Source organism: Pinus tabuliformis, chromosome 2_2, assembly GCF_031772625.1.
Source record: "Pinus tabuliformis cultivar Carrire ecotype Pingquan chromosome 2_2, CPIR1, whole genome shotgun sequence".
Lineage (NCBI taxonomy): Eukaryota > Viridiplantae > Streptophyta > Pinopsida > Pinales > Pinaceae > Pinus > Pinus tabuliformis.
The window spans coordinates 1,294,810,992-1,294,834,919 of record NC_142300.1 but is presented as its reverse complement, the minus strand read 5'-3'; the positions used below and the strand labels follow the sequence as shown (position 1 = coordinate 1,294,834,919).

Here is a 23,928-nt window from a genome sequence, read left to right as displayed (position 1 = left end):
AAATACACATAACAAATACTTTCAACTCTAACTCATTATCATCCACCCTTTCTTTCAACAATGTCCATTCACATGTCACTATTCTTCCACAAACTGTTATTATTTACAAAATATCCATATTCAAAATACACATAACAAATATTTTCAACTCTAACTCATTATCATCCACCCTTTCTTTCAACAATGTCCATTCACATGTCACTATTCTTCCACAAACTGTTATTATTTACAAAATATCCATTTTCAGAATACACATAACTAACTATTGCAATTGTAACACATTATCATCCACCCTTGCTTTCAACAATGTCTATTCACATGTCCCTATTCTTCCCCACTCTATGCCTTGCTGAGTTTCCTTTGCAACATAAGGTGCAAATGCTAGTTATAAATTAATTAAATATATTTATAATAATCGTATAATGATCTACCCCAAATAAATACAAGTTTGAAGTACATGAAGAAAAGAGCCTCCGATTGATCCATATTCTGGAAGAAAGATGAGATTCAATGTGCTCAGTAATTCTCATGTTGCTCCACATTCCACTGCAACAGGTCCTGAAGCTTTGGCCGGAACTCCTCAATTGTCTCCAACTTTGGCTTCCAGTGTTTGCTTGAGTTCAATCTTAGCTGCTCAAGGGCCGCTAATACCTCTGGATCGTCTTCCAAATCCATCTCCGGCACCAGAAGCTGCTCCTCCTCCTGCGCTCCGCTAATTTGTTTCCCCTCCTCCAATAACAATGCATCAGTCTTCATTTCTGTTTCTGACTCTGGACGCATGAGATCACCAGAGAAAGGGAGTATTCTGGCTCTGGAGCTTCTTCTGTTTTTAGCTTTAGCTTTAGCTTTCATGGCGGAATTGGCCTTCAATCCCAGGGCGGCGATGTCTGTCTCAGAGAGTAGGGAATGCAGCTTGGGCATGGGCAGAAGAAAATAGAGATGCCCCAATTCCAGTTCTTCATCTGCCCTGAGAGGATTAATCCTCCGCCCGATCTGCAAGCCATTGGCGTGGCATACAAAGTGCTGAGGATTGTCCAGCATTAGCTTTGCCGCCTTTATCCCGCGGCAGCCGCCTTTAGAAAGGTCCTGAACGCTGCCATTCCAATGGATGACTTTCACAGTGCTTGAAGGGCAAGAAATGTAACTGCCCATCCCGAATTGTGCTCTGCTGCTCTGTAGGGATTGGAAGGAAAAGTAAGTGTATGGACTACTCTGTTTGCGTAGGTATGAACAATCAGCTGCGTTACAATGAACAAAAACATCCTCCACTCCATGTGATTATAATGAGAACGGGAGAGAGCGAGTACATGAATGGCTGGACTCACTCCAATGGTACACCGCGTTTTCCACTGGAGGACGAATTCCACAGTACATGAATGGAAGACGAATTCCACGTGAAGACGAATTCCACTGAGGCAGGTTGGAAGTTGAGAAAGTCACCCTACTGAATTTCATGGTTTCTTTGTCCTTATTTCTTTTTTGGCGTATTTTTGGATAATGTCGTACGACATGACGGCAGTATTTCCAAAACACTACAACGTATACTAAGCGTTCTGGATTTTTCCTTTATATTTTTTTCCCTATATTTATATTTTGGGATGAATTTTATTTTGGGATGAATTTTAGTGATAATTTAAATAAAAGTCATTGGAATGATAATTCTAAATTTCTTTATATATTTAAAAAGCAATGAATGATAATTTTAATTTCTTTATATATTTAAAAATACTTTTTTCTAATAATTAATTATCTATCCATCAGAGTAATTTTGACATGTTTGTAAGATAAATCTTTTTGTTTTTTCCTTCTACATTCAGGTGGAGTAATTATATATGTGTAAATTTATTGTTATTATTAAAAATTCATAATTTAAAAATATATTTAATGTATCTTGTTGATAGTTTGTAATGAGAAAATTTTAGCTTTTAATGTATTTGTTATTGTTTATAACCAGCAAACTTTCACTTTTGACTTCGAGATAATATATATATATATTATCTCGAAGTTATATATATATATATATATATATATATATATATATATATATGATGTTTAAAGAATGTGATTCTTTTAGCAATTAAAATTTAATTTTAATATTTTAAATAATATTAATCAAGTCAATAAGGTCATATTTTATATCATATTTTAATCTTAATTTTATATCTAAAATTAAAAATAAGTTTTGTTTTAACAACAAATTCTATCATCTTTCTTTTGACTATATATTAAATAAAAATAAAAATTTGTTTTATTAGAAATAAAAAATACATCACAGTACCAAATTTGTTTACATTCTTTGGATAACTATGATAAGATAGTGTACATTTATGGATAACAACCAATACCAATTATCTCTATTATTGATGGAGTTTTGAATAATAAGTATTTCTGCTATTTTTAAAATATACTATTGCAACTTTGGAAAAGCTTATGAAAAAACTATATAAAATTACATGTTGAAAATGAATTTGACAACTAATTTTTTGAAGATTCTAAAAAGACACCACCAATAAACTATCTATTTTTTATTGTTTTTTCACTTAAGGAAAAATTGTAATTTCATTAAAAAGAGGAAATTACATTCTGTAGATGTTGGTGCATATGCATTGCATGATCATAAACCATGTATAAACAATATTGTTGCCTTTGATCCAAGCAGGGGGCAACAATAATAATCTATTTTTTATCTATTAAGATAATAATTAATAATTATTATCCTTAATACTAATACATAACTAATTTATGATAAGTACTCTCACTATTTAATAAATAAATAAATAACTACTCTTAAAACTCTAGATAAACTTACAAAATATTATATCAAATTAAGTATTGAGAATGAATGATGAATTTAGATAAAATTGTGGAGAGTAGAAATTATTGCACAAACAAACTATTCTACATTTATTATTATCATCACAATATTACATATTTATATGAGTTGGAAAAATCTCTTAAATCAAACTAACTAACAATCTCCTACATAAAACAAATAAACAACTTACATAGAGATTACAATAACCAATACATATGATGTCTGATATCAAATATTAAGCACAAGGCACGTAGGAGTTAATATCTCCAACACCCTCCCTCAATGATGAGTACTTGTCTTGATCGTTGTCTCGTAAAGTATTCATGAACATATTCAATCATATGAAATATTGTAGAATAAACTCCATCATTTATCAACATATTCAATCATTTTGAAATCTTGTAGAATGAACTCCATCGAGTTTTCTCATAGCCCTCATAAAGGTGTATCTCCCAAGGTGTAGCTCCCAAGTTGAACTCACGATGTGTGTATGTGTGTGTGTGGGGGGGAGAGAGAGAGAGAGAGAGAGACGTATGTGTGCATGATAGAGAGTGATATCTATTACATATATATTTATAACTCTATAGCTTAGATATAAGTAAATCTGAACTAGAACTTTAACGTAAGAAGATATTGCACGATGCTTATAGACACTGAGAAAAACACAAGTTGTGCTCATAGTATGAGACTCACTACATCAACTATGGATCTTTAGGCATGTTGGAATTGTCTTTGTCCTAACTCACATCATGCAATCCCACACCATACACGTTGAACCTTAAACTTTGAAGCTTGAAGGTTGAAACTCATGTTCTCTCCCATGGTCCATTTGTATCCTAGATAAAGTGCTAACCTATGGGGATAGAGTAACTAGATTGAAGGGTTTTTTAGTTGTTCAATAGAAATAATAAATGTGACATAACAATGTTTTGTTTGATTTTGAGAGTTTCTATGTAGTTTGTTTAGTTAGTACGCTCATGATGGATCCCATTTTTCATAAAATGGTCTATTTCATGGTTGGAAATACAAATATCAAATGCAAAGTTATCATGGATCATATGCATTCAATAAATTCATAATTGAATTTGAGCATGACTAGGTTTGGGTCTTTAGCAAATCCTGAGATGTTGGCTAGAGAGATTTGTCCTTAATTGTTAAACAATGATGAATTTCTTCAGAACACATATGTTGTATATTATTATTTCTTTAAATATTATAATCCTCTGAAATCCCTGTTGAAAGTAAAAGTCAGTTCAAATTTGTTTTATTATTTCTTGTTCTTTCAATCCAAATCATCACATTGAAAGTTGAGGTCAATTGCTCCTCTTCAAAATACATTACAACTAAAGGACAACATGTTGATTGATAACTTCTGTAGAATAATTCAATGAATTGCAAAAGCTTCAGAATTACATAAACAACTACTATACATAATTTTCCTAAAACATTGACTAGTTTTACAGTTACCAACATGATTCAATATGTAAAGAACGACTATACATAATTTCCCTAAATATTGGCTAGTTTCGCAAAAATGAACATGATTCAATATGTTTTTTAGTTAACACATATATCTATGATTTTACTTGGTTTCATTTTTCTTTATAGTCAAGGTAGAATTGATAAGATAAACCACAAAATGATAAAGGGTAGGCAATGGAGGGAATAGGGTTCGATCCGGGAACCCTAGGCCCTAGGCCTAGGTGATGCAGGTGTCGCAGGGTTGGCCTTGACAGTACAGGGCTAGGACCGCAGCTGGCAGGGTCAACAAAGATGCTCGAGGTGGACAGTCGCAGAAGGCGCCAGCTGGAAACCTGCAAACGGCGTTGAGGTTACTGAGGAACGGGGTTCGTTTTGCATTTTCGTATTATGCGGTTATCTTTTCCCTATGGTGGAACCCGTTAGGCGATATTACCATTTTATGTGCCCTCTGGAGGTCTCGAAGATCAGGTGTTTTCTGTTGTGCCCATCGGGTAGCGGTTGAGGGGAGGTATAAGGTTTTTACGGGGCTGTTTTTTACCATGGTTAATCCAAGAGAATCAGTTGAACTTGACCCATCCCCGGAAGATATTCTCTCCGTCTGGGGAAAGGAGGCCACGGAGGAAAACATTGACGAGTATTTTGGGCATTCTGTCAGCCAAGCGACCACTTTGTTCTCGGGCAGAGGCATATGGCGTTCAAATGCGGCTAAAGGGTTACTGGACGAGAGCTTGGAGCTCTCAAGCGGCTTCGGTGTCGGAGGCAGGGTTTCGGAGGAAGCTAACAGTGTTGGAGGTAGGGTTTTCGAGGCAGCAAATCCACATGCATGGACAGGTCCGTCGAGAGGCAATAATTTCGTCTCGCCAAACAGTAAGTCCCTTTTCCCATCAAAAATTTTTGCTTCGTCGGGTGGACTTGAGGATATTATTAATTTTCCAAATATCAAAGGGGTGTGGAGGACTGTGGGGGGGGTATAGAGTTATGGGAAAGAATTGGGGGATAGAAATAGTCACCCGGCGTTAAACAGAACTCTTTTCCCAAAAGACCACTTGCAAAGATCTTCTAGGGCGGAAGAGGGTTTAGTGGGTGTGGAAACAATCTCAAATTTGGGGGTTTTTGCAAACCCTCCTGATTCAGGAAAGGCGGAGGCAGGCGTTCCTTTGGATGCAGGCGAAGTAGGGAGTCCGGTGGAAGGACTGGTTGAAACCCCCCCCGAGTATAAGGATCTGAGAGACGTGGAAGATGGAAGCGGCCAACTTAGGGATGCAGGTAATTCAAACCCTATCTCAGGAGAACGAGAATCAGCTCCAGATGCAGAGAAGGTAGGGGAAAAAAGGAAGAAAGCTAAATCGTGGAAAACTAAGAGGGTCACAAATTTGGTACTAGGAATGGACGTTCAGGTTGAGGATGCTCTGGATGTGGCGGAGAGCACTCTTGTGGGCAGAGTGAGAGGAAGGTATGTATCTGGCAAATTCCTTAAGCAGTGGGCCGAGAGTCAGTGGTTGAAGACACCGGCGAATTCCTTCACGACTGCTACGCTGGTAAAGGGCTGGTTTATGGTAAAATTTGACAGTAAAGAAGCTATGGAATGGGTCGAGGAACGAATCTGGGCGTTTGGGAATCGGCCTGTATTTTTTAAAAGATGGTCTCCTCTGTTTGATGCCTCTAAGGAGAAGGTAGACGAATTACCCGTATGGGTTAGGGCTCCAAATCTACCTCCCTTTCTCTGGGTGGACTCAGTTTTTATGTCTATTGGAAACCATCTGGGCACCTTTCTGGATGCAGATAGATCCTTTCTTCATACCTTTGAAAGAGCAGTGGCGAGGATCCTTGTAAGGCTAAACCCGTCGGAAGGACTTGCAAAATCGGTTACTCTGCAATATAAGGACTATGTGTATGAGCAGATTTTGGACTATGAACTATTCCCCTTCAGGTGCCACCGTTGTCATGAATACGGGCACTTGGCCAGGGACTGTCCCTTGGGAAAAAGAAGAAGGAAGATGAAGAGCAAAGAAGAGGAATGGGAGGGTTTCCTGAGGAAAAACGAGGAGCCGGTGGAGGAGAACAGCACAGAAGCAGAGCTCCAGAGAGCAAATCAAGCTCCCCAGGCGGAAGAGGACATGCAGCGGGAGGAAGTGATCCCGATTCGTGATGATGATGACCAGCCGCTCAAGGAAATCCCTTTGGACGTCCCGGTCGGCCCTTCTGCGGACGTTCAAACCGGTATGCAGACTTCTTCTCTAAATCTCTCTTCAAATTCCAAATCTTTTATCGGTGGTTTTTCTTCAGACTTTCCTATGGCCTCAAATTTAGAAGATCCTCTGCAAAACATTGAATCACTCTCAGAAGCTATTCCTACACTAAATTTGAACTATGAGGACCTCTCTAAGATGAGTCAGATCTCTGGTAGTTCGTCCCCTGTCCGTCACTATAACCTCAGATCACACAGTAAAAGACCTGCATGTCATCAGATTGTCCCGGAAACGGTTGGTGGTCTCTGTCCTGAGTCGTCTAAGAGTCACTTAAAAAAAGGTAGAGGGCGGAAATCTCTTTTATCTAAAGCTCAAGTTAAGGCTAAATATGATGTAGCGGATGGTAAACAAATGTCGATCCCTGGGGCGCTTAGAGCAGCAAAACCCCCTGAGACGGTTATCAAATGATCTGTCTTTCATGGAACTGTAGGGGGTTGGCTAGTAAACCCAAAAAACTAGCTCTGAAAGATTTAATCTCCCGCCACAACCCGGATATGGTCTTTCTCCAGGAAACCCTGGGCAATAGTGCTGATGTTGAATCCTCCCTCTGCTCTCTCTTTCTGGGTTGGGTTTTCACAGCTCTGGATGCCTCCGGCCATTCTGGCGGTCTTGCTATTGGTTTTAAAAAGGGAAGATTCAAGGTTTTAAATTCCTGGGGTCTGCCCCATGCTCTTGGTTTGGAGATCCTTTCACCAGATTTTGAATTGCCTTTTCTGGTCATCAATGTGTATGGTCCCTGTCAGGGCCGGGCCTCCTTTTGGAATGATTTCCTCTCGAAAGAGCTGTTAAAAAACAAAAGGCTGCTTATAGGGGGAGATCTAAACTTTTCTCTGGGGATCGCTGAAGCTTGGGGGCCCAATGCAAGGGAAGATCCTCTGGCAGATTTCTTCCTAAAAGCCCTTCAGACTCATAATCTGATTGATGTTAACATAATAAAGGCTAAACCGACCTGGAGAAACAGAAGAACGGGAGAGGAGAGAATTGCTAAAAGATTGGACCGTTTTCTCATAAATGAGTCGCTGGCTTCTTATATCCCTCTCTTCAGGCAATGGGTGGGTGAAGGGGGAAATTCGGACCATTTTCCCATTTACCTTGAGTTCTCAAAGACCCCTCCCAAGCCGGCTTCTCCGTTTAAGTTCAATGCTACCTGGCTTCAGGAGGAGTCTTTTCTTCAGCTGTTCAGGAATACATGGAGGCATCCGGGCCCTACCCCTCCGGAAAACAAAGGAGCTCATTTTATGGAGAATCTAAAAAGGCTGAAGAGAGCAACCATTGAATGGGCTGCAGACAGAAGGAGGAAATTAAATGAGGAATTGGTCAGAATTGATGAGGCTCTAAGTGTTTTAGAAGATCCTGATGCTGATGCTTACATTTCACAAGAGGCGAAAGAAAGAATTCTGGTGTTAGAAAAGAGCAGAGCTAAGATTCTTCTGGACAAAGAAGAGGAGTGGAGGTTGAAAAGTAGGGCTATTTGGTTGAAAGCGGGGGATGAAAATACAAAATTCTTCCATAATTATGCAAAGGGGCGGAAAAACGCAAATACTATTTGGAAATTAAAGGACTCTGAAGGAAGGGAGCACTCCACTTTTGAGGCTGTAGCTAATCTGGGTAAGAATCACTTTCAATCCCTTTTTGCTGACCCAGGGGGAATTTCTATAGCCGAAATCATTCGGACTGCCCAAGCTTTCCCTCGTTTTGTGGAGGAGGAGGAAGCAGAAAATCTATTCAGAGAAGTGACTAAGGAGGAAGTAGAAAGTGTCATAAAATCAATGCCAAAAGACAAAAGTCCGGGTCCGGATGGTTGGACCATAGAGCTGTTTACTCATTTCTTTGATCATATTGGTGAAGAGCTTACAGATGTTGTGGAGGAGTCAAGGAAAAAAGGAGAAATCTATGGTCCTTTTAATGCAACCTTCATTGCCCTCATCCCGAAAAAAGAGGATCCGGAATCTTTTGAAGATTTCAGACCTATCTCTCTCTGCAATGCTATCTACAAGATCATAGCAAAAATCATTGCGGTCCGCCTGAAGCCCATTCTTTCAGTTTGTATTTCCAACGAGCAATTTGGATTCCTGGATGGTCGACAAATTCATGAAGCCATTGGGGTGGCCCAGGAAACCATCCACAGCATCAGACAAGCAAAGAAAAAAGGGGCGGTGCTTAAATTAGATCTTTCCAAAGCATACGACAGGATTAGCTGGTCGTACCTCAGACTTTTATTGACTCACCTTGGCTTTAAGGTGGAGTTCATAAATTGGATAATGGGATGCATTTCAAATGTATGTTTTGCTGTTTTGATAAATGGGGCTGCATCCCAATTCTTCAAAAGTCAGCGAGGCTTGAGACAAGGATGCCCTCTCTCTCCTTTGCTCTTTCTTTTGGCTGCTGAAGGCCTCAGCAGATTGATTTCAAAAGCTAAGAGATCAGGTTTGATTACAGGTTTGGAAGTAGCTGTAAATCTTTTCATAACTCATCTCCTATTTGTTGATGATATTTTATTGTTTACAAATGGGAATATAAATGAACTAAAAGAGCTTAAAGACATTCTTGATCTATTTCTGAAAGCTACAGGGCTTCAAATAAATCCCAGGAAGTCGCACTTTATTATGGAAGCTTTCACCAGGCAAGAGGAGATTTTGATCACATCATACTTGCCCTTTGAAATCTGCAGTATGGATCAGCCTTTCAAGTACCTGGGGTTTTGGTTAAAACCATCTTCATACCGAAAGCAGGATTGGAATTGGCTGGTGGCAAAAATTGAACAAAGGATTTCCCACTGGAGCTTCAAATGGCTATCTAGGGCTGGCAGGCTAACCCTGATAAACTCTGTTCTCCAGGCCATCCCGGTCTTTTGGGCTGCTCTGACCTGGATCCCTAAAGGAGTTCTTCATAAAATCAAGCAAATCTGTAGCAGATTTCTGTGGTTGGGAGCCAAAGAAGTTTCGGTCCTTCCCTGGGTAGCTTGGGATAAGATTGCTAGACCAAAGGAATGGGGGGAGTGGGCATCAAGCATCTCATTGATTTTAGTCAATCTCTGGCAGAAAAATCAGGATGGTGAATTATAAAAGCGGAGAACCTTTGGACTAGAGTGGTCAAAAGAAAGTATATTGACCCAGTTCCGCTAGAGGATTGGATTCAGAGCCCAAACAAAAAAGGTAGGAATTGCTCGGTAATCTGGAAGGCCACTTCAGAGGCATTCAAAATTATAGAACAAGGACTTGCTTGGCAGGTGGGGAATGGAGAAAATCTACGGATTGGCAGGGATCCGTGGGTAGGGTGCAACGATCTTTTTGCATTATCCCCTGGTCTTCTCGCTCATCTAGATACAAAGGGAATCCACAGGTTAAGTCAGATAGCAAACATGGAGTTATATTCCATTTGGGGTCAGGAATGGAAATCTGTAGAGGAATTGGGCATTGATCTCACCTGGAGAATCGAATGGCAGGCCTTCATCCATGAACTTAAGCGGTCAAATGTCAGAATAAAGGACCATCCAGACTCCCTAGTGTGGGCTCATGCTGAGACAGGACTCTACTCCCCAAAGGCTGGCTATAAGTTCCTGATGAAGAGAAAGGGATGGGATCCTCCTGTTTGGTGGGCAAAGCCTCTGTTCAAACTGAAATGCCCCAAAAAAGCCAGAATTTTCCTCTGGTGTGCGCTTAAAAGAAAGATCCCTTCTTGGGAAATCCTTCAAGCACGCTTCAAGCAGGGGCCGAGTAGATGTCCCTTATGCCTGGCAGCTTCTGAATCCATCCCACACTTATTTGTGGAATGCCCCTTCACTAGACAAGTCTGGGATGAAACAAAAAAACTTCTGAACATTAACTCCAGATGGGAAGGGGAAGATCTCCCTGCAGCTTGGGAATTTTGGTGGTCTCACTATCCCGAGAAGAACCTGAGAAACCTTCCTCCTATCCTCTGCTGGGGCATTTGGATTGCCCGGAACCGTAGCATATTCAAAGAAAAAACAACCCCGGTGGAAGTAATCGCAATCCAAAGCTCAGCCATCCTTGCAAGCATTCCTGAGCCGGAAGGCCCTACATCCTCGAACCAGCGGAAGGAAATCCTTATTAAAGAAGGCATCCCTTGGGCATTCTTTGACGGGGCAGCACAAAACAACTCCACTGGTGCTGGAATTATTATTCATCTTAGTCCCTCGCATTCGCTAAAAGCCTCAGTGGGTCTCGGGATGGGCACAAATAACTTTGCCGAACTATCAGCCTTAAAACTTCTCCTTTGCTGGCTCATTCATAGACAGGTCCTCACAGTTCAGATTTTTGGAGATTCTTCAAATGTTGTAAACTGGGTCAATGGAAAATTTAGATGTCGGAATTATATGTTGATGCCTCTGTTAGAAGAAATTCAAAATCTAAAATCTTCATTTACTGTTTTCTCTCTTGACCATATTTACAGGGACAAAAATGATGAAGCAGACAGGTATTCTAAAGCAGGTTTACAACAGGCTGTGGGTTCGTGGAGGATAAAAGAGCAGGTCCAGGACCAGATCCGTGAGACGGATATGGCCCCTTACACTTAATGTTTTTTTGTTACATGCTGTAATTGCTCCAGGATCAAATGGACACATTATTTTGATACTGGCGGCATATGATATTTGAACTTTTTCTTACACTATTTCATCTCTTTTTAAATTCGGAGAAGCTCGACAGAACTTTTGGTTGTTATTATGCGGGTTGTTTTCCTTTTAACAAGGAGACCCAGACTTTCTAGACAGCCTCAATATTTTTTGGTATGGCTGTTTCAGGCCGAAGTTCAGAAGAACTTACTGGTTTTTTGTAAAAGACATGCTTGATGACATCATGGAGAAGGATGGTTATATCTTTCTGCCTCAAGCAGTTTTCTGCTGAATGTTTATTCATCTGATTGTAACTTTTTTATTTTTATTAATAGAAAATTTCGGCTTTTTTCCTCGGAAAAAAAAAAAAGATAAACCACAAAATTTATATCAACATAACTTTTTCTCTATAAAAAATTAATAAAATAGATATAATAATAACATTTGAATGATGGGCATCAATAAATATAAAATGTCATGTGAAGTGAAAATTTAAAAAGAGACATGTCATAAAAAAATTACTTGACCAGTAGGAGTGCCCATCAAATTTATACAATGTAGGATTGAAGATATAGTTGCTTTGGACTTTTTCTTCTCTTTTTTTGGTTGGAGGACATCTTAGTAAATAAGGGAATTTAATACAACATCTCCCTTAGCCATCAAACATGTGATTCTTTGATATTTCATCATTGCATTCCTCTAATCTCTAAGGTTTATTTCCTTCTCTAGTACTTGGGGAAAATTGTGTAGAGTTTGGTCATTAATATATGTCTCCCCTTGGTTTGGATGTTTCACTGTTTTCAATGGAGTGTTAGGACCAACAATTGTTAGAGACACAAGGGAGGATCCTCATTATCTAAATGGTAATTTAATGGAATTGAGAGGTATGAAGACCATCCTAACAACATTAATTGAGAAAAGAGAGATCCAAAGATCCTAATTCAAGTCTATGCATGGTGACATCGATATAGGTAATGACCTCTGTTATGTTGAAGTTGTTAAATACATTCTAACTCTTCATGAATGGTAATTAACTCTAACAATTCTCTCACCATATTAGGAGGGAATGTGAATGAATTAAATGTCTCTCTCTAGACTATTGTTTGGGCCCTGCTTACCTGCCTTGCAAATCATGTGAAGCTCCCTCCACTGGAAGCACTCCTTAAAGACTCTACCAACCTTGGGGTATATATCATATATTAGGAGGAGGTTGACACCACCAATGAGGAGACCATAGTCATTAAGTCAAAATGATGTAAGTTTCTAGTCAATTTATATTTATATATTTTTTCCCTTACAAAAAGTTTTATAAGAAGTTAAACTTGCAAATTTTAGAGTAAAAGAACTGCAATATTTCTAGCTTACACTATTTTGAAAATGTTATGATTCTCATTCTCTATACTTATAGCTCTATAAGGAAATGGAATTTATCAACACTACATAACAATATCACAATTATTTTGCTTATTAATACAAATACTCCTCTATAGATATATAAATAGATAGATAGATAGCCCCAAGGTTTAGCTCATGTTGTTTGTCTTGCCACGTCAAAGTTGTCATTGTCAAAGCTCAAATCTACCTGAGTCCCTCAAGGTGAGTACATATTATATGATGATGATATTTACCCTATGCGACATTCACATAATGTGAGAAAGTGCATAAATGGTTTCACTTAATAAGTTTTTTAATTTTGGCCATTGAGATTCTATCCATTGAGAATAAGGTTATCGTCAGTGTTTATTTACAAGTACAAGTTAATCAACATGAATAATGAGATGCTTCCTAGAATTGCTTGAAATACTAGTAATAATAACCTAAGCCATATCAAAATGTCAACTAGAAAAATTTTGATTTTTGGCTTAAACATTAAAGTTAGATAAATGAAGAGGTCTCCCTTAAAATTATTGATATACCATTAAAAGCATTATCATAAACAAATTTAAATTGAAATAATGATATGAAGAATAAATTAAGAATAAGAGATAGATAATATGTTATAAGAAAACCATAAATAGTTGATCTAGATCTTGGGGTTAAGATACAAGAGGCTTGAATGCCGAGAGAGAGGAGAGAAATCACAAAATATAAAAACAATGGCAATGTGTGTATTGTTCCATGTACTATTGTCAATAATAATAATTTTGTTTCCCATTGTTGCGATTTAATATCTATAGTCCCATCATGAGTTTATCTTCACATCAAGAGGGGTATTTTTTTATATCCATAAGTATGCTTCACTCTTGTCATTAAAGATAACCCTTTCACCATGGGTACACCTAACAACAAGACTAATAAAGGGAGATGAATATGCCTTTGATGTCACCTAGGTGCAGTGGCTGACATATCTCGTAAGTAAGTAAGGTACACCTAAGAATATGGTTCTTGTACCCTTTCTCTAGAATGACAATCCTTGATTTGTAGAAACCTTTGCAGATGGCTTTAAATTACTTGAGCCTTTATGGGTAGTCGTAGATGCAGAATTAGGCTTACTATGAACCAGAGTGGCCAAGTGTTTCCATCATTTTTCACAGGTGAAGATATTACTATAGCACTTATTAGACACATGACTAGAGCTACGACAAGGATTATATGAACCATAAATCAATATAAACTAGTAAGACCATATAGCACAACAAAAATAGTGTCATCTGTAAATCTTTTGAAAAAAAAGTAGAGCCTTGTTGGGAAGAAGAAAAGAAAGATGTGAAACTCAACCATAAATGATGATCAAACTATTGGTTAATGCTCTGAAATAGAGGCAATGAATGGTATATAATATTTTACATATGTTGGATCAAGAAGGGAGTAGAAAAACCCAATGCAAGGAGATATATGATGTCATGCCAAGTCCAAGTGTTAAGTGCCCTACTCTTACTGCGCTAGTCACAATTATCTTCAAAAAGGCTTGAAAGAGTTTTGGGTCATCTAGGTTATGTTTAACCTGGTCTACAAAGTAAAATACTTGCAACAAGAAGAAGAATCCCATGGCATCCATGTGTTCTCCATTCTACACATGCTCATTAAACCATACAAATCAGATCTTCATCGCACGAAGCATTCCCGAGATGTACATTCAATTATATGCGATGTATAATCGTAATGAATATCTCCTAGTCACTAGAAGAGCCACAACATAGATTGGAATTAATTAATGATTGGAATATAACCTCCTCAGATAGATCATATAAAATTAAGTGAAAGTTGAGGCGACCGACTAGGCCAGGGATCTAGTTTTGACAACCTTCACAAACAAGTAGAAAGTTAAAAGTAGGGAAAATATCACCACCCCTTCATTATCATACATCCAAAAAAATACTAAGAAATATATGAGGGAATAATGGAAATCAAAGATGTTGCTACTACTGCAAGTTTGGTGCCAGAATCCCAAATCTCCTTACCAGAAAAATAACCAACCAGAGTGGTATTCGACAAAAAAATGGTGCCATCAACACACAAACTTATGTTCATTGCAAAGCAAAGAAATATGAGAGTCCAATAAAGAAGAGGCAATGACTAGAAGACTAGGGTAAAGGGTTCCTCAAATGATTCTACCCAAGGGATACCAGCTCTCAAATCAAACCAATTCTAGATTTCATAGAAACCTTTTTACATCAAGTACAAAGTGGTTATATAGTTGAAATACGAATTGGACTCATGGATCATTCTTTCATATTGAAGCACACTGAAAAATATCATTATAAATGTGAGGACATATACCAAACTAAGAATCCCCATCTGCAATAATAACTCCTATTGTTTCTGTTTTGAGCCTAAAATTCCTCACGAAGAGTTACAGGGTTTCAATCTTTAGGCTTAGAGGTGTCATTATAGAGTTCAATTCTATTTTCAATTTCCTAGTCATTACATTAATATATTAATCACAACTATTCCCGAGTTTTCTAGGGTTTTTACTCAATGAATCTTGTGTGCATGGTTTCATATGTGAAACTATGGTTCTGTAATTGTGGAAGCAAGCCATGTGGCAAGAAGCATCAACTGAGGGTATTCTTAACAAAGGGTATCCAAAAAGTTGTAGATGGGACAATTTATGGAATGAAGCTAACGGGTCCACCCTAGAAACCATTATAAAACCCCAATTTCCATAGAGTCGTGACCTACTCTAAAACCACTCATCCAGAGCTTAGTGTTTAAGTTTTGGGAAGCTAGAAACCTTTATTAAAATCAAACTACCACAAAGTCATAACCTGCTCTGAAACCACTCATCTAGATCTCGGGGTTTAAGTTTTGGGAGGCTTGAATGATGAGAGAGAGGAGAGATCACAAAACATTTCTTGAAATTATTCTAAAAAAAATGATAAAAAAATACACACATTGAATTCATCACAACCTATGAAAAAATATAACTTTTTATTAATTGAGAAAAATTGTTACAACTACATCATGGTCGACGAATCCATCTTTTTGAAAGGTGAGGCCCATTATTTATTGTATTTTTGGTGTCTTTTTGAGCTACATCATTCAATATCATTGGTGGATATCACTTTCCATTCGGATCAACCATAAGATAAAATATTAAAATGACCTATTTACTATATGAAATAGAAGAAATTTGATAGTGCTAAAAAAGAGCAAATTGTCATGAGATTCACATTGAAATTGGATGGAAGACTAGGCATACAAACTATAAACAAAGAAGAATGAATGAAACAATCTTTAAGAAGATATTCAATATTAGCTCCAGTTCACTTAATAAAATAGTGTTTCTTTTTTTAATAGATATTGGAGTTTTTTGTAAGATCTAACTACTAATTATTCATTCAAGAGGAAGTGGTTGAAGGATTATCTCAAATATTATCCAACAATTAAAAAATGCCTAATGATTTGATATCATTACTTAGCTTGGTATTATTGCATATTTAAGCCATAAATCTATGACAAACTCTTAAGGCCTACACCATTGAAAGAAACACACATTGACACAACTAGACATTCTTCGAATGCTTTGCCTTTGAAAACAATGCTTGGACCAATGAGACTCCTTCAAGCTATTCCCTATTCCACCAAAAGGTATAGCCTTCTAGGTGTGACAGAAGTTTCCTAACATCATTGGAGGTTGTTAGCACTTGAAATGACTTGTAAACCTTGTAAAGATATGATGATGAACTTCCAAATCATAGATACAATCCGCACATGTATGTCTGATAACCTCAATAAAATATAGTTTCTTTGTCCCATCAATAAAACTCTAACTTTTTGTATTATCGAATGTTAACAACTAATTATAAATTTATTATAAAATTAAATAACTTCACATCTTTTATAATATAAAATAAAATAATTACTCTTCCATTAAAAAAATATTTATAAATGATAATTATTTTTAATCCATTAAATTAAAATAACATCTTTATTGTGTTATATAGCCTAGTATGGGGTGGATGTCAGCGTAAATGTTTAACATTTAACAAATTCAATCTAATGTCAATGTCACCTAAATTATTAAAAAATTAAAAGTAATTAAAAAAAAGTAATATAAAACCAAGGCATGTAAATATTTAAAAGTTCGCTCAATTAATAATAAAAAGTTAAAGTTAAAGTCAATTTGTTATATTTTGATTTTGTTATTAACTTGTGAATGACTTTTGTTACTATACCATGACTTATTAATACAACATGCCCAAAAACCATAACTTATTTCACAATCAAAATATTTTATAACAATATGAAACGATTCTTAACCATGGATGTTCACCCCCACTTTACCATGGATATTATTAACATGTAAATGGGCTTTTAAAATACCATAGGCCAATACCATGACTTATCAAAAACACATAACTTATTTCACAATGAAAATATTTTATAAATATTTTATTTTAATTTTATTTTATAACATTTTTTTAATTAAATCTAAAGGAAAAGGGTTATCATTACTTTTGAGATATATCTAAACCCTCTATCCTCACAACTACTAAAAATATTCCCATAGAAATTAAATCAAGGTTTTAGTAAAATTAAAATGAGAATACTTTTATATATAAAGAGATGAAATATAAATAATATTACTAAGAACTAACATAGATCCATCTTAACTAAGGATCCAAGCTGAGGAGAGAAAACAAATTGACTAGAGGAAAGGTAGTGCATGATTGTTTTAAGTTTTTCATTATTGTATTTTATTTGACATGATTGATCCAAAATATTATTTGACATGGTCGAGTGTCAAGTGCGACCAATGTGACCTATTCGACCTTGCGACTTGTTGGTCGCAAGGTCACAAGGGTCGCATGGTCTTAACGAGCATTGATTCCGATCCTTGCAACCTTTGCAACTTAGCAACATGTGAGTCGCACATGTCGCAATAGTCACAAGGGTCACAAATGTTTGATAGAGTCGTATTTTGAAGATGCAACTGACTTGCTTAAACATGATTTTGCAACTTAGCTTCACTTAGCAGGAAAACTTAGGTTCTTACGAGGCTCTTCTGGTCTGGCGAGATTTTGAACAGATCCCAAAGGTGCAGGAAATCTTGCATGATACAAGGGCTCCAAAAATTGTAAGGATTTAGGAATTTTTGGAGGGGTTGTTGCAGCAGCTAAAACATGGTGATAATTCCTTCAAGCTCAGCATCCCACCATTCCTTGGTCTACACCCAGTGTTCAATGTAGATTTCCTTTGGTCGTACCTTCCACCATTTTTGGACACATCTAACATTGCAGAATAGCTCTCACCAACAAAGCTCAATCCAAACTGCATGGAATGGACCACGACTGATCAAATCATGGACACAAAAATCAAGAACACTTGCCAACAGAGGATACAACTATATCGAGTTGTCAAAGCAAGCCAACTACTTCACCAGGGCAAGTGGTTCACCAGGGGCCAAGTTCAACAATAATTTCCTCACCTCATGGAGGCTCTGCATGCAATGGAGAACATTTCTTCGTAAGGGGGAAGGAATGATCCAGGTGGATATTGGTGGCTACCTTCCTATTCCACCTACACCCCCGAGTCAGTTTCATCTATTTCCTTGTTCATTTCAACATTTACTATTTTTAGCAGTTTTTCAGGCCCTGAACTTCCAAAGCAATTTTGACTTGAAAAATACATAACAAGATCTTAAATTCCTTATGTCAAGATATTACTTTTATCTTATTTGATTTATGCCTATTTCATGATTTTCTTGTAATGATTTGCTTTATTTTAGTTTGGTTTACATTTATCTTTGTTCTTTCTTTTCGATCTGATTCCACAACATCACATTTTGTTTCCTTTTGAAAATTCCCTTGTGTGTGATTTTGACGATATTACCAACCTTTTAGTTGGAGGGAATTTTCCACCCATATTTGGTTTGATACATGGGAAATATTTACTCTTATTTAATAAAATTCATTGGTAAAAGGAAGAACATCAAAATAATGATCAAATTTCTGTTTTTTAAGATTCATATTTGAAACTCTTATTATATTGTTTTTCTTTATCATTTTGATGATCTCTAACTTTATTATATAATAGATAATTATGTTTTTGCAACAAATTATATTATAAACAGCTCTTGCTAAAGAAACAAAAAGCAACAAACAAGTTTATTATTTTTATGATTCTTCTAAGTCATCCCAATCTCTTAAGGAGAAGATTTGTCTCCCCATTTATGATAAAATTATTGGAGTCTAAATTAAAAGTTGTGTAAAATACCTGAAAAATAAGGGTTCTCAGTAATGAGTAAGCCTACCATGATCATGGAACTTGATGGTTATGACATTATCGTATCTGGTCACCAAACCAGGATAATGTATTATCGTAATTTGTTGTAAGGCGAGAGATATCATCATGAACCGACTTGCTCATGGCTATCAACACTTTTGAATGGCATTGATGCAGGAGCATCCAGCTAAGGGCACCATGACCGGGTGTTGGTCTCAGCTAAGGAGGACAAGTTCAATGTCTTTTAGTTTCATTTACATTCACTGAATAAAGCAGTGTCTAGAAACTAGTTTTTTTTTTATTATTATTATTAGTTAAGGAATATTAGGAACAGTACAGTTAGGACAGGGTCATTATAGTTACATTGTTCTGTCATTTTATTAATCCATTCTACAGCTATATTTTCATAAAAAAAATATAATATTGTAAATCCTACAGCACAAGAAAACCCAGCATAGTCATCAATTCTGTAACTATAAAAGTAACTGAAGGGTAACCGAGAACAGTTCAAGTAACTGTCTAAATAAAATACAAAAACCAATATAATACATTCTGGAGGGGTTCAATGCATGAGAAGGGAAATACAATAAAGAGAAAGTAATTTTTCATCCGAATATCTAAATCCATCTGTAACAATTTTTCCATGACATTCATTTGCTTTCCTCTAACTACTGAGTATGCAAACTAAATAGCACTGTGCGTTCCTATCTATTATATTTTTTTCCTTTCTATTAAAAAGAGAGAGTAAACGAAGAAACCAAATGAACATTCCCAGCACAGAGTTTTGGCAACAACAATAGCGGTGTCCAAATATATGAAAGCAAACAACAGTACGAGCTAGTTCGAAACCAAACGAGAATATAACTACTGAATAATGACCCCAAAACAGAGGTAAACGAATTACATAGAATTTTCCTGTTAATTCCTTTTATAACCATAATACTAGTATACATTCAAACAGTCATGAATGCTCAATTAAGAACAGAGAAAAAAAAACACGATATAGCAAAACATTGAAAGTTAGGGTTGGACCCTAGTCGATCACCACAGAAAGGCGAATAAAATTACAAGTGTTCAGAGCCGAACCACAGTCGAAGTTTAGATACATATAGAACTTGGGTCGCTCAGAAACAAAGATAATCAAACGAAGGAGTACTTGGACTTTGCCCAGTGACACGATAGAGACAACGAAACTACAAACTGACAACAGTAGCAGAGAACGACCCTACTGGAGCCATTTCTCGTAGCCGTTTTGTAGACCATGCCTGGAAACAAACCCTCACCTGCACAGTGAGCCAACAGAGTATTTTCAGTCAAATGTATGCCGAGTATAGCCAGGAAGTAACAAAATAAAAAGAGAATTGAAAGCACAGCCAGAAAAATCGCTTACCTGAAGAGCATTCTCGTTGGAGGAACGAAACCCAACTGAGCCACAGTCAATGGTGAAACCCTGCAGACAAAGGAGCAAACATTGTTAGTGTTGAAGAAAAATGAACAGGGCAAGCTATAGCATGAAGGGATAGCTTACCTTGCCAGGACCGCGAAGCTGAGGAAGCCACCGTGACTGCAACCTGTCAGAATACAGAATAGTCATCCATCAACCATAAGCTAACAACTGAAAGCCAACTAGAAAGACTGTAACAGAACGAAACAATGGAACAGAGGAAGGTATAATAACCACGTAGACGGAAACAACAATAACCCTCTCACACAGACGAAGAAACCTTCCATACAGTGCCCAAGCAACCAGGCGACGAAGCTGCATGTGCAGGTAGAGATTTCTCGCCACTAGATGGAAGAACTCATAGCTTGGCGCACACAGAACCTTGCTGCCAAGCTCTACACAGTCGCGAGCACAAACCCTCATTGCAGGCATAAACCCTCATCGCAGCGAAAATGCAAACAAGAAATGATTGAATGAAAGTGGAACAAGGGTTTTGGTAGAACCGGAGAGCGGGAAAACAGAAATCGAGGAAAGTACAGCCAATAGATCCACATTAATTCCAACATAAATGCCAACAACCAAATATCCCGAATAATCATTCGCTTAATCCTAATCATACACATAGATCCCAAATTATTTGTTAATCAACATTTAAATAAACTTAGTCATAGTTACGGGCTAGTCCCATCATAGTGGTATCAGAGCAGGATTTAGAGTTTTCCTGAGAAATGGAGGTTGGAAGACAAGGTCGTGGAAGAGGTGCTCGGAGAGCAGCAGAGGAAGGATTGCGGGAGGAAATCAGGATCCTTACTGCCCGTTTGGAGGCAGTTGAAGCAGGAAGGAGAAGGGATCCAGAGGTAGGAGATGACAGCGAAGAAGAAGCCATAGTTACAACAGATGGATCAGATGAAGAAGGGCCGGAAATGAGATTGTTGAGGTCAGTCCTATTGGCTAGTAGCAAGCCTAAACCAGAAATTCCAAATTATGACGGCATCTTGTCCACAGAAGTTCTGTTGGACTGGATCAGTGAATTGGACAAATATTTTGAGTGTGAAGAGGTCAGTGAAGATCGGAGAGTTAAGTTCGCTGCAACAAAGCTGAAAGGACACGTAGCCCTGTGGTGGGATAGTGTCCAAGCGGAAAGAAGAAGGATGAACAAGTTGCCAATAAATAAATGGCCAAGGATGGTGGCCAAGTTGAAGGGCAGATTTCTGCCCAAGGATTACCAGATTGCACTGCATCGGCAAGTGCAGAATTTGAGGCAAAAAGGGATGACAGTGAGAGAATATACGGAAGAATTCTACCGGGTAAATTTAAGAGCTGGTTACACAGAGGACACCCCAGAGAAGACAGCAAGGTATGTAAATGGTTTGAGATTGGAAATATTGGATGAAATCAGCATTCTTTCCCCGAAAAATATAGAGGAAGCTTACCAGAGTGCCATAAAGGTAGAAGAGAAGATCGCTAGAAAGAAAAATGCTAGGAGAGGACGAGGAACCGACAGAGGAAAAGGACAGTCTTATGGCAGAGGACGAACTACCAGCAATAGTGAAGAAGGCAACAGTTCCAAAACTTCTAGGACAACAGAAAAATGAGACAGCACTAGAGGTGGCAGGCCATATCAGCGAGGAAGAGGAAATGGCTGAGGCAGAGGAGCTAACTATCAGTACTACAAGTGCCACAAGTGGGGGCACAGATATTTTGAGTGTCTTGAAGCAGAACAAGTTGGTCAAAGAGGAGCGTATGTTGCACAACCAGAGGAAGCAGAGGTACCTCCCCAGGAAGCAGAAAATGTGTCAGAAACAGGGGAAGCCTTAGTTCTAAATAAAGTGTTGTTGAAACCAGCCAAAGAAATAGCTGAACAAACTCAAAGGAAAGAATTATTCCAGACAGTTTGTAAGTCGCACGGAAAATGTTGCAAGCTGATTATCGACAGTGCGAGCACGGATAATCTGGTTGCCACGGAGATGGTAGAGAAGTTGGGTTTGAAGCGGTTGAAGCACCCCACTCCTTATAAGGTGTCGTGGTTGCAGAAAGGCCATCCACTGTTGGTGGCCGAACAGTGTGAAGTTGAGTTCCATATTGGCAGGTATAAGGATAAGGTTATTTGTGATATTATGCCGATGGACGTATGTCATATATTGCTAGGAAGGCCATGGCAGTATGACCGGAAAGTAGTGCATGATGGGAAGAAAAACTGTTACAATTTTGTTAAAGATGGGATCAAACACACACTTATGCCCATCAAGGAGGAGGAGATAGCAGAAACAAGCGGGACGAGAGTGTTACTAATGGGTGGAAAACAGTTTTTGAAGCAGATTGAAGATAGTGAAGTGAACTATGTTGTTGTGAGAAGAGTAAAAACGATGTTGTTACACACAGAGGTGTCAGATTTGCCTGCGGAAATTCAAAAAATGCTGCAGGAATTCAGCAATATTGTAGTGGACGACTTACCAAATAAATTACCTCCGAAGAGAAGTATAAGTCATCATATTGACTTTATACCTGGAGCAAGTCTACCGAATAAGGCAGCATATCGGATGAGCCCCAAAGACAATGAGGAAATCATAAAACAGGTGCAGGAATTGCTAGATAAAGAGCTGATAAGGGATATTTTGAGCCCCTTCGTAGTTCCAACAATTCTCGCTCCCAAGAAAGGAGGAGAATGGCGAATGTGCACGGATTCAAGGGCCAACAATAAAATGACCATCAAGTACAGATTTCCACTGCCACGGATGGACGATATGATGGACTGCCTGAGCGGGGCAGCATATTTCTCAAAGGTTGATTTAAAGAGTGGTTATCATCAAATTCGAATAAGGGAAGTGGATGAGTGGAAGACAGCCTTCAAGACCAATGAAGGGTTGTATGAGTGGCTAGTAATGCCATTCAGATTGAGTAATGCACCCAGTACCTTTATGCGACTGATGAACGAAATGTTGAAAGAATTTATTGGAAAGTTTGTAATAGTGTATCTTGATGACATATTAATTTTTAGCAAGATGAGGGAGGAACACTTTTGACATGTTTGAAGTGTGCTGGAAAAATTGCAGCAGAATAAGCTGTTGATAAATCTGAAAAAATGCACTTTTCTGCAAAAAGAACTAGTTTATCTGGGTTTTTTGATTGCAGAAAACGAGTTGAAGATGGACCCAGAGAAGATTGCAGCAATTGTTAACTGGCCATCCCCAAAAAGTCTGTTTGAGGTACGTAGTTTTCATGGGCTGGCAAGTTTTTACCATAAATTTATAAGGAATTTCAGTGAAATCTGCGCACCTATGTTGGACACTATAAAAAAGGCAAGTCAGCCTTTTCGTTGGACCGAGGCAGTAGAGAGAATTTTTCAGCTACTGAAGAAGAAGATTACAGAAAGACCGATCCTGAGATTGCCAGATTTTAAAAAGCTTTTTCAGGTTCGCTGTGATGCAAGCGGTACGGCCATTGGAGTTGTACTTAGCCAAGAAGACAAACTTGTTGCATTTTTTAGCGAGAAGTTGAATGAAAGCAAGCAGAAGTATTCGTCCTACGACAAAGAATTCTATGTTGGCGTCCAAGCACTGAAGCATTAAAGACACTATCTGCTGGGGAATGAGTTTTTTTTATTTTCTAATAATTCTACACTGCAATACGTGATGCAACAGCATAAGCTGAATCATAAGCATGCTAAGTGGGTTGAATATTTCCAGAGTTTCACTTT

General features: G+C 37.8%; 2 protein-coding genes and 1 pseudogene across 2 annotated transcripts; 1 reads left to right on the top strand and 2 right to left on the bottom strand.

Moving 5' to 3' along the window:
• Positions 1–516: 516 nt before the first annotated feature.
• On the bottom strand, positions 517–1,152 carry LOC149198250 (uncharacterized). Its single transcript, XM_089408971.1, has one exon. The coding sequence runs from the start codon at positions 1,150–1,152 to the stop codon at positions 517–519; it is 636 nt and encodes a 211-aa protein (XP_089265097.1).
• An 8,755-nt stretch (positions 1,153–9,907) lies between these two features.
• On the top strand, positions 9,908–11,083 carry LOC149198249 (uncharacterized). Its single transcript, XM_089408970.1, has one exon. It carries the CDS (start codon positions 9,908–9,910, stop codon positions 11,081–11,083), a length of 1,176 nt encoding a protein of 391 aa, XP_089265096.1.
• A 2,059-nt stretch (positions 11,084–13,142) lies between these two features.
• LOC149198248 (dolichyl-diphosphooligosaccharide--protein glycosyltransferase subunit STT3B-like) lies at positions 13,143–20,654 on the bottom strand (annotated as a pseudogene).
• Between the last annotated feature and the right edge of the window lie 3,274 nt (positions 20,655–23,928).

What these genes read in the sequence shown, in the direction of transcription:
- LOC149198250 (XM_089408971.1), bottom strand. Translation starts at nt 1,152, where the DNA reads ATGGGCAGTTACATTTCTTGCCCTTCAAGCACTGTGAAAGTCATCCAT.
- LOC149198249 (XM_089408970.1), top strand. Translation starts at nt 9,908, where the DNA reads ATGGAGTTATATTCCATTTGGGGTCAGGAATGGAAATCTGTAGAGGAA.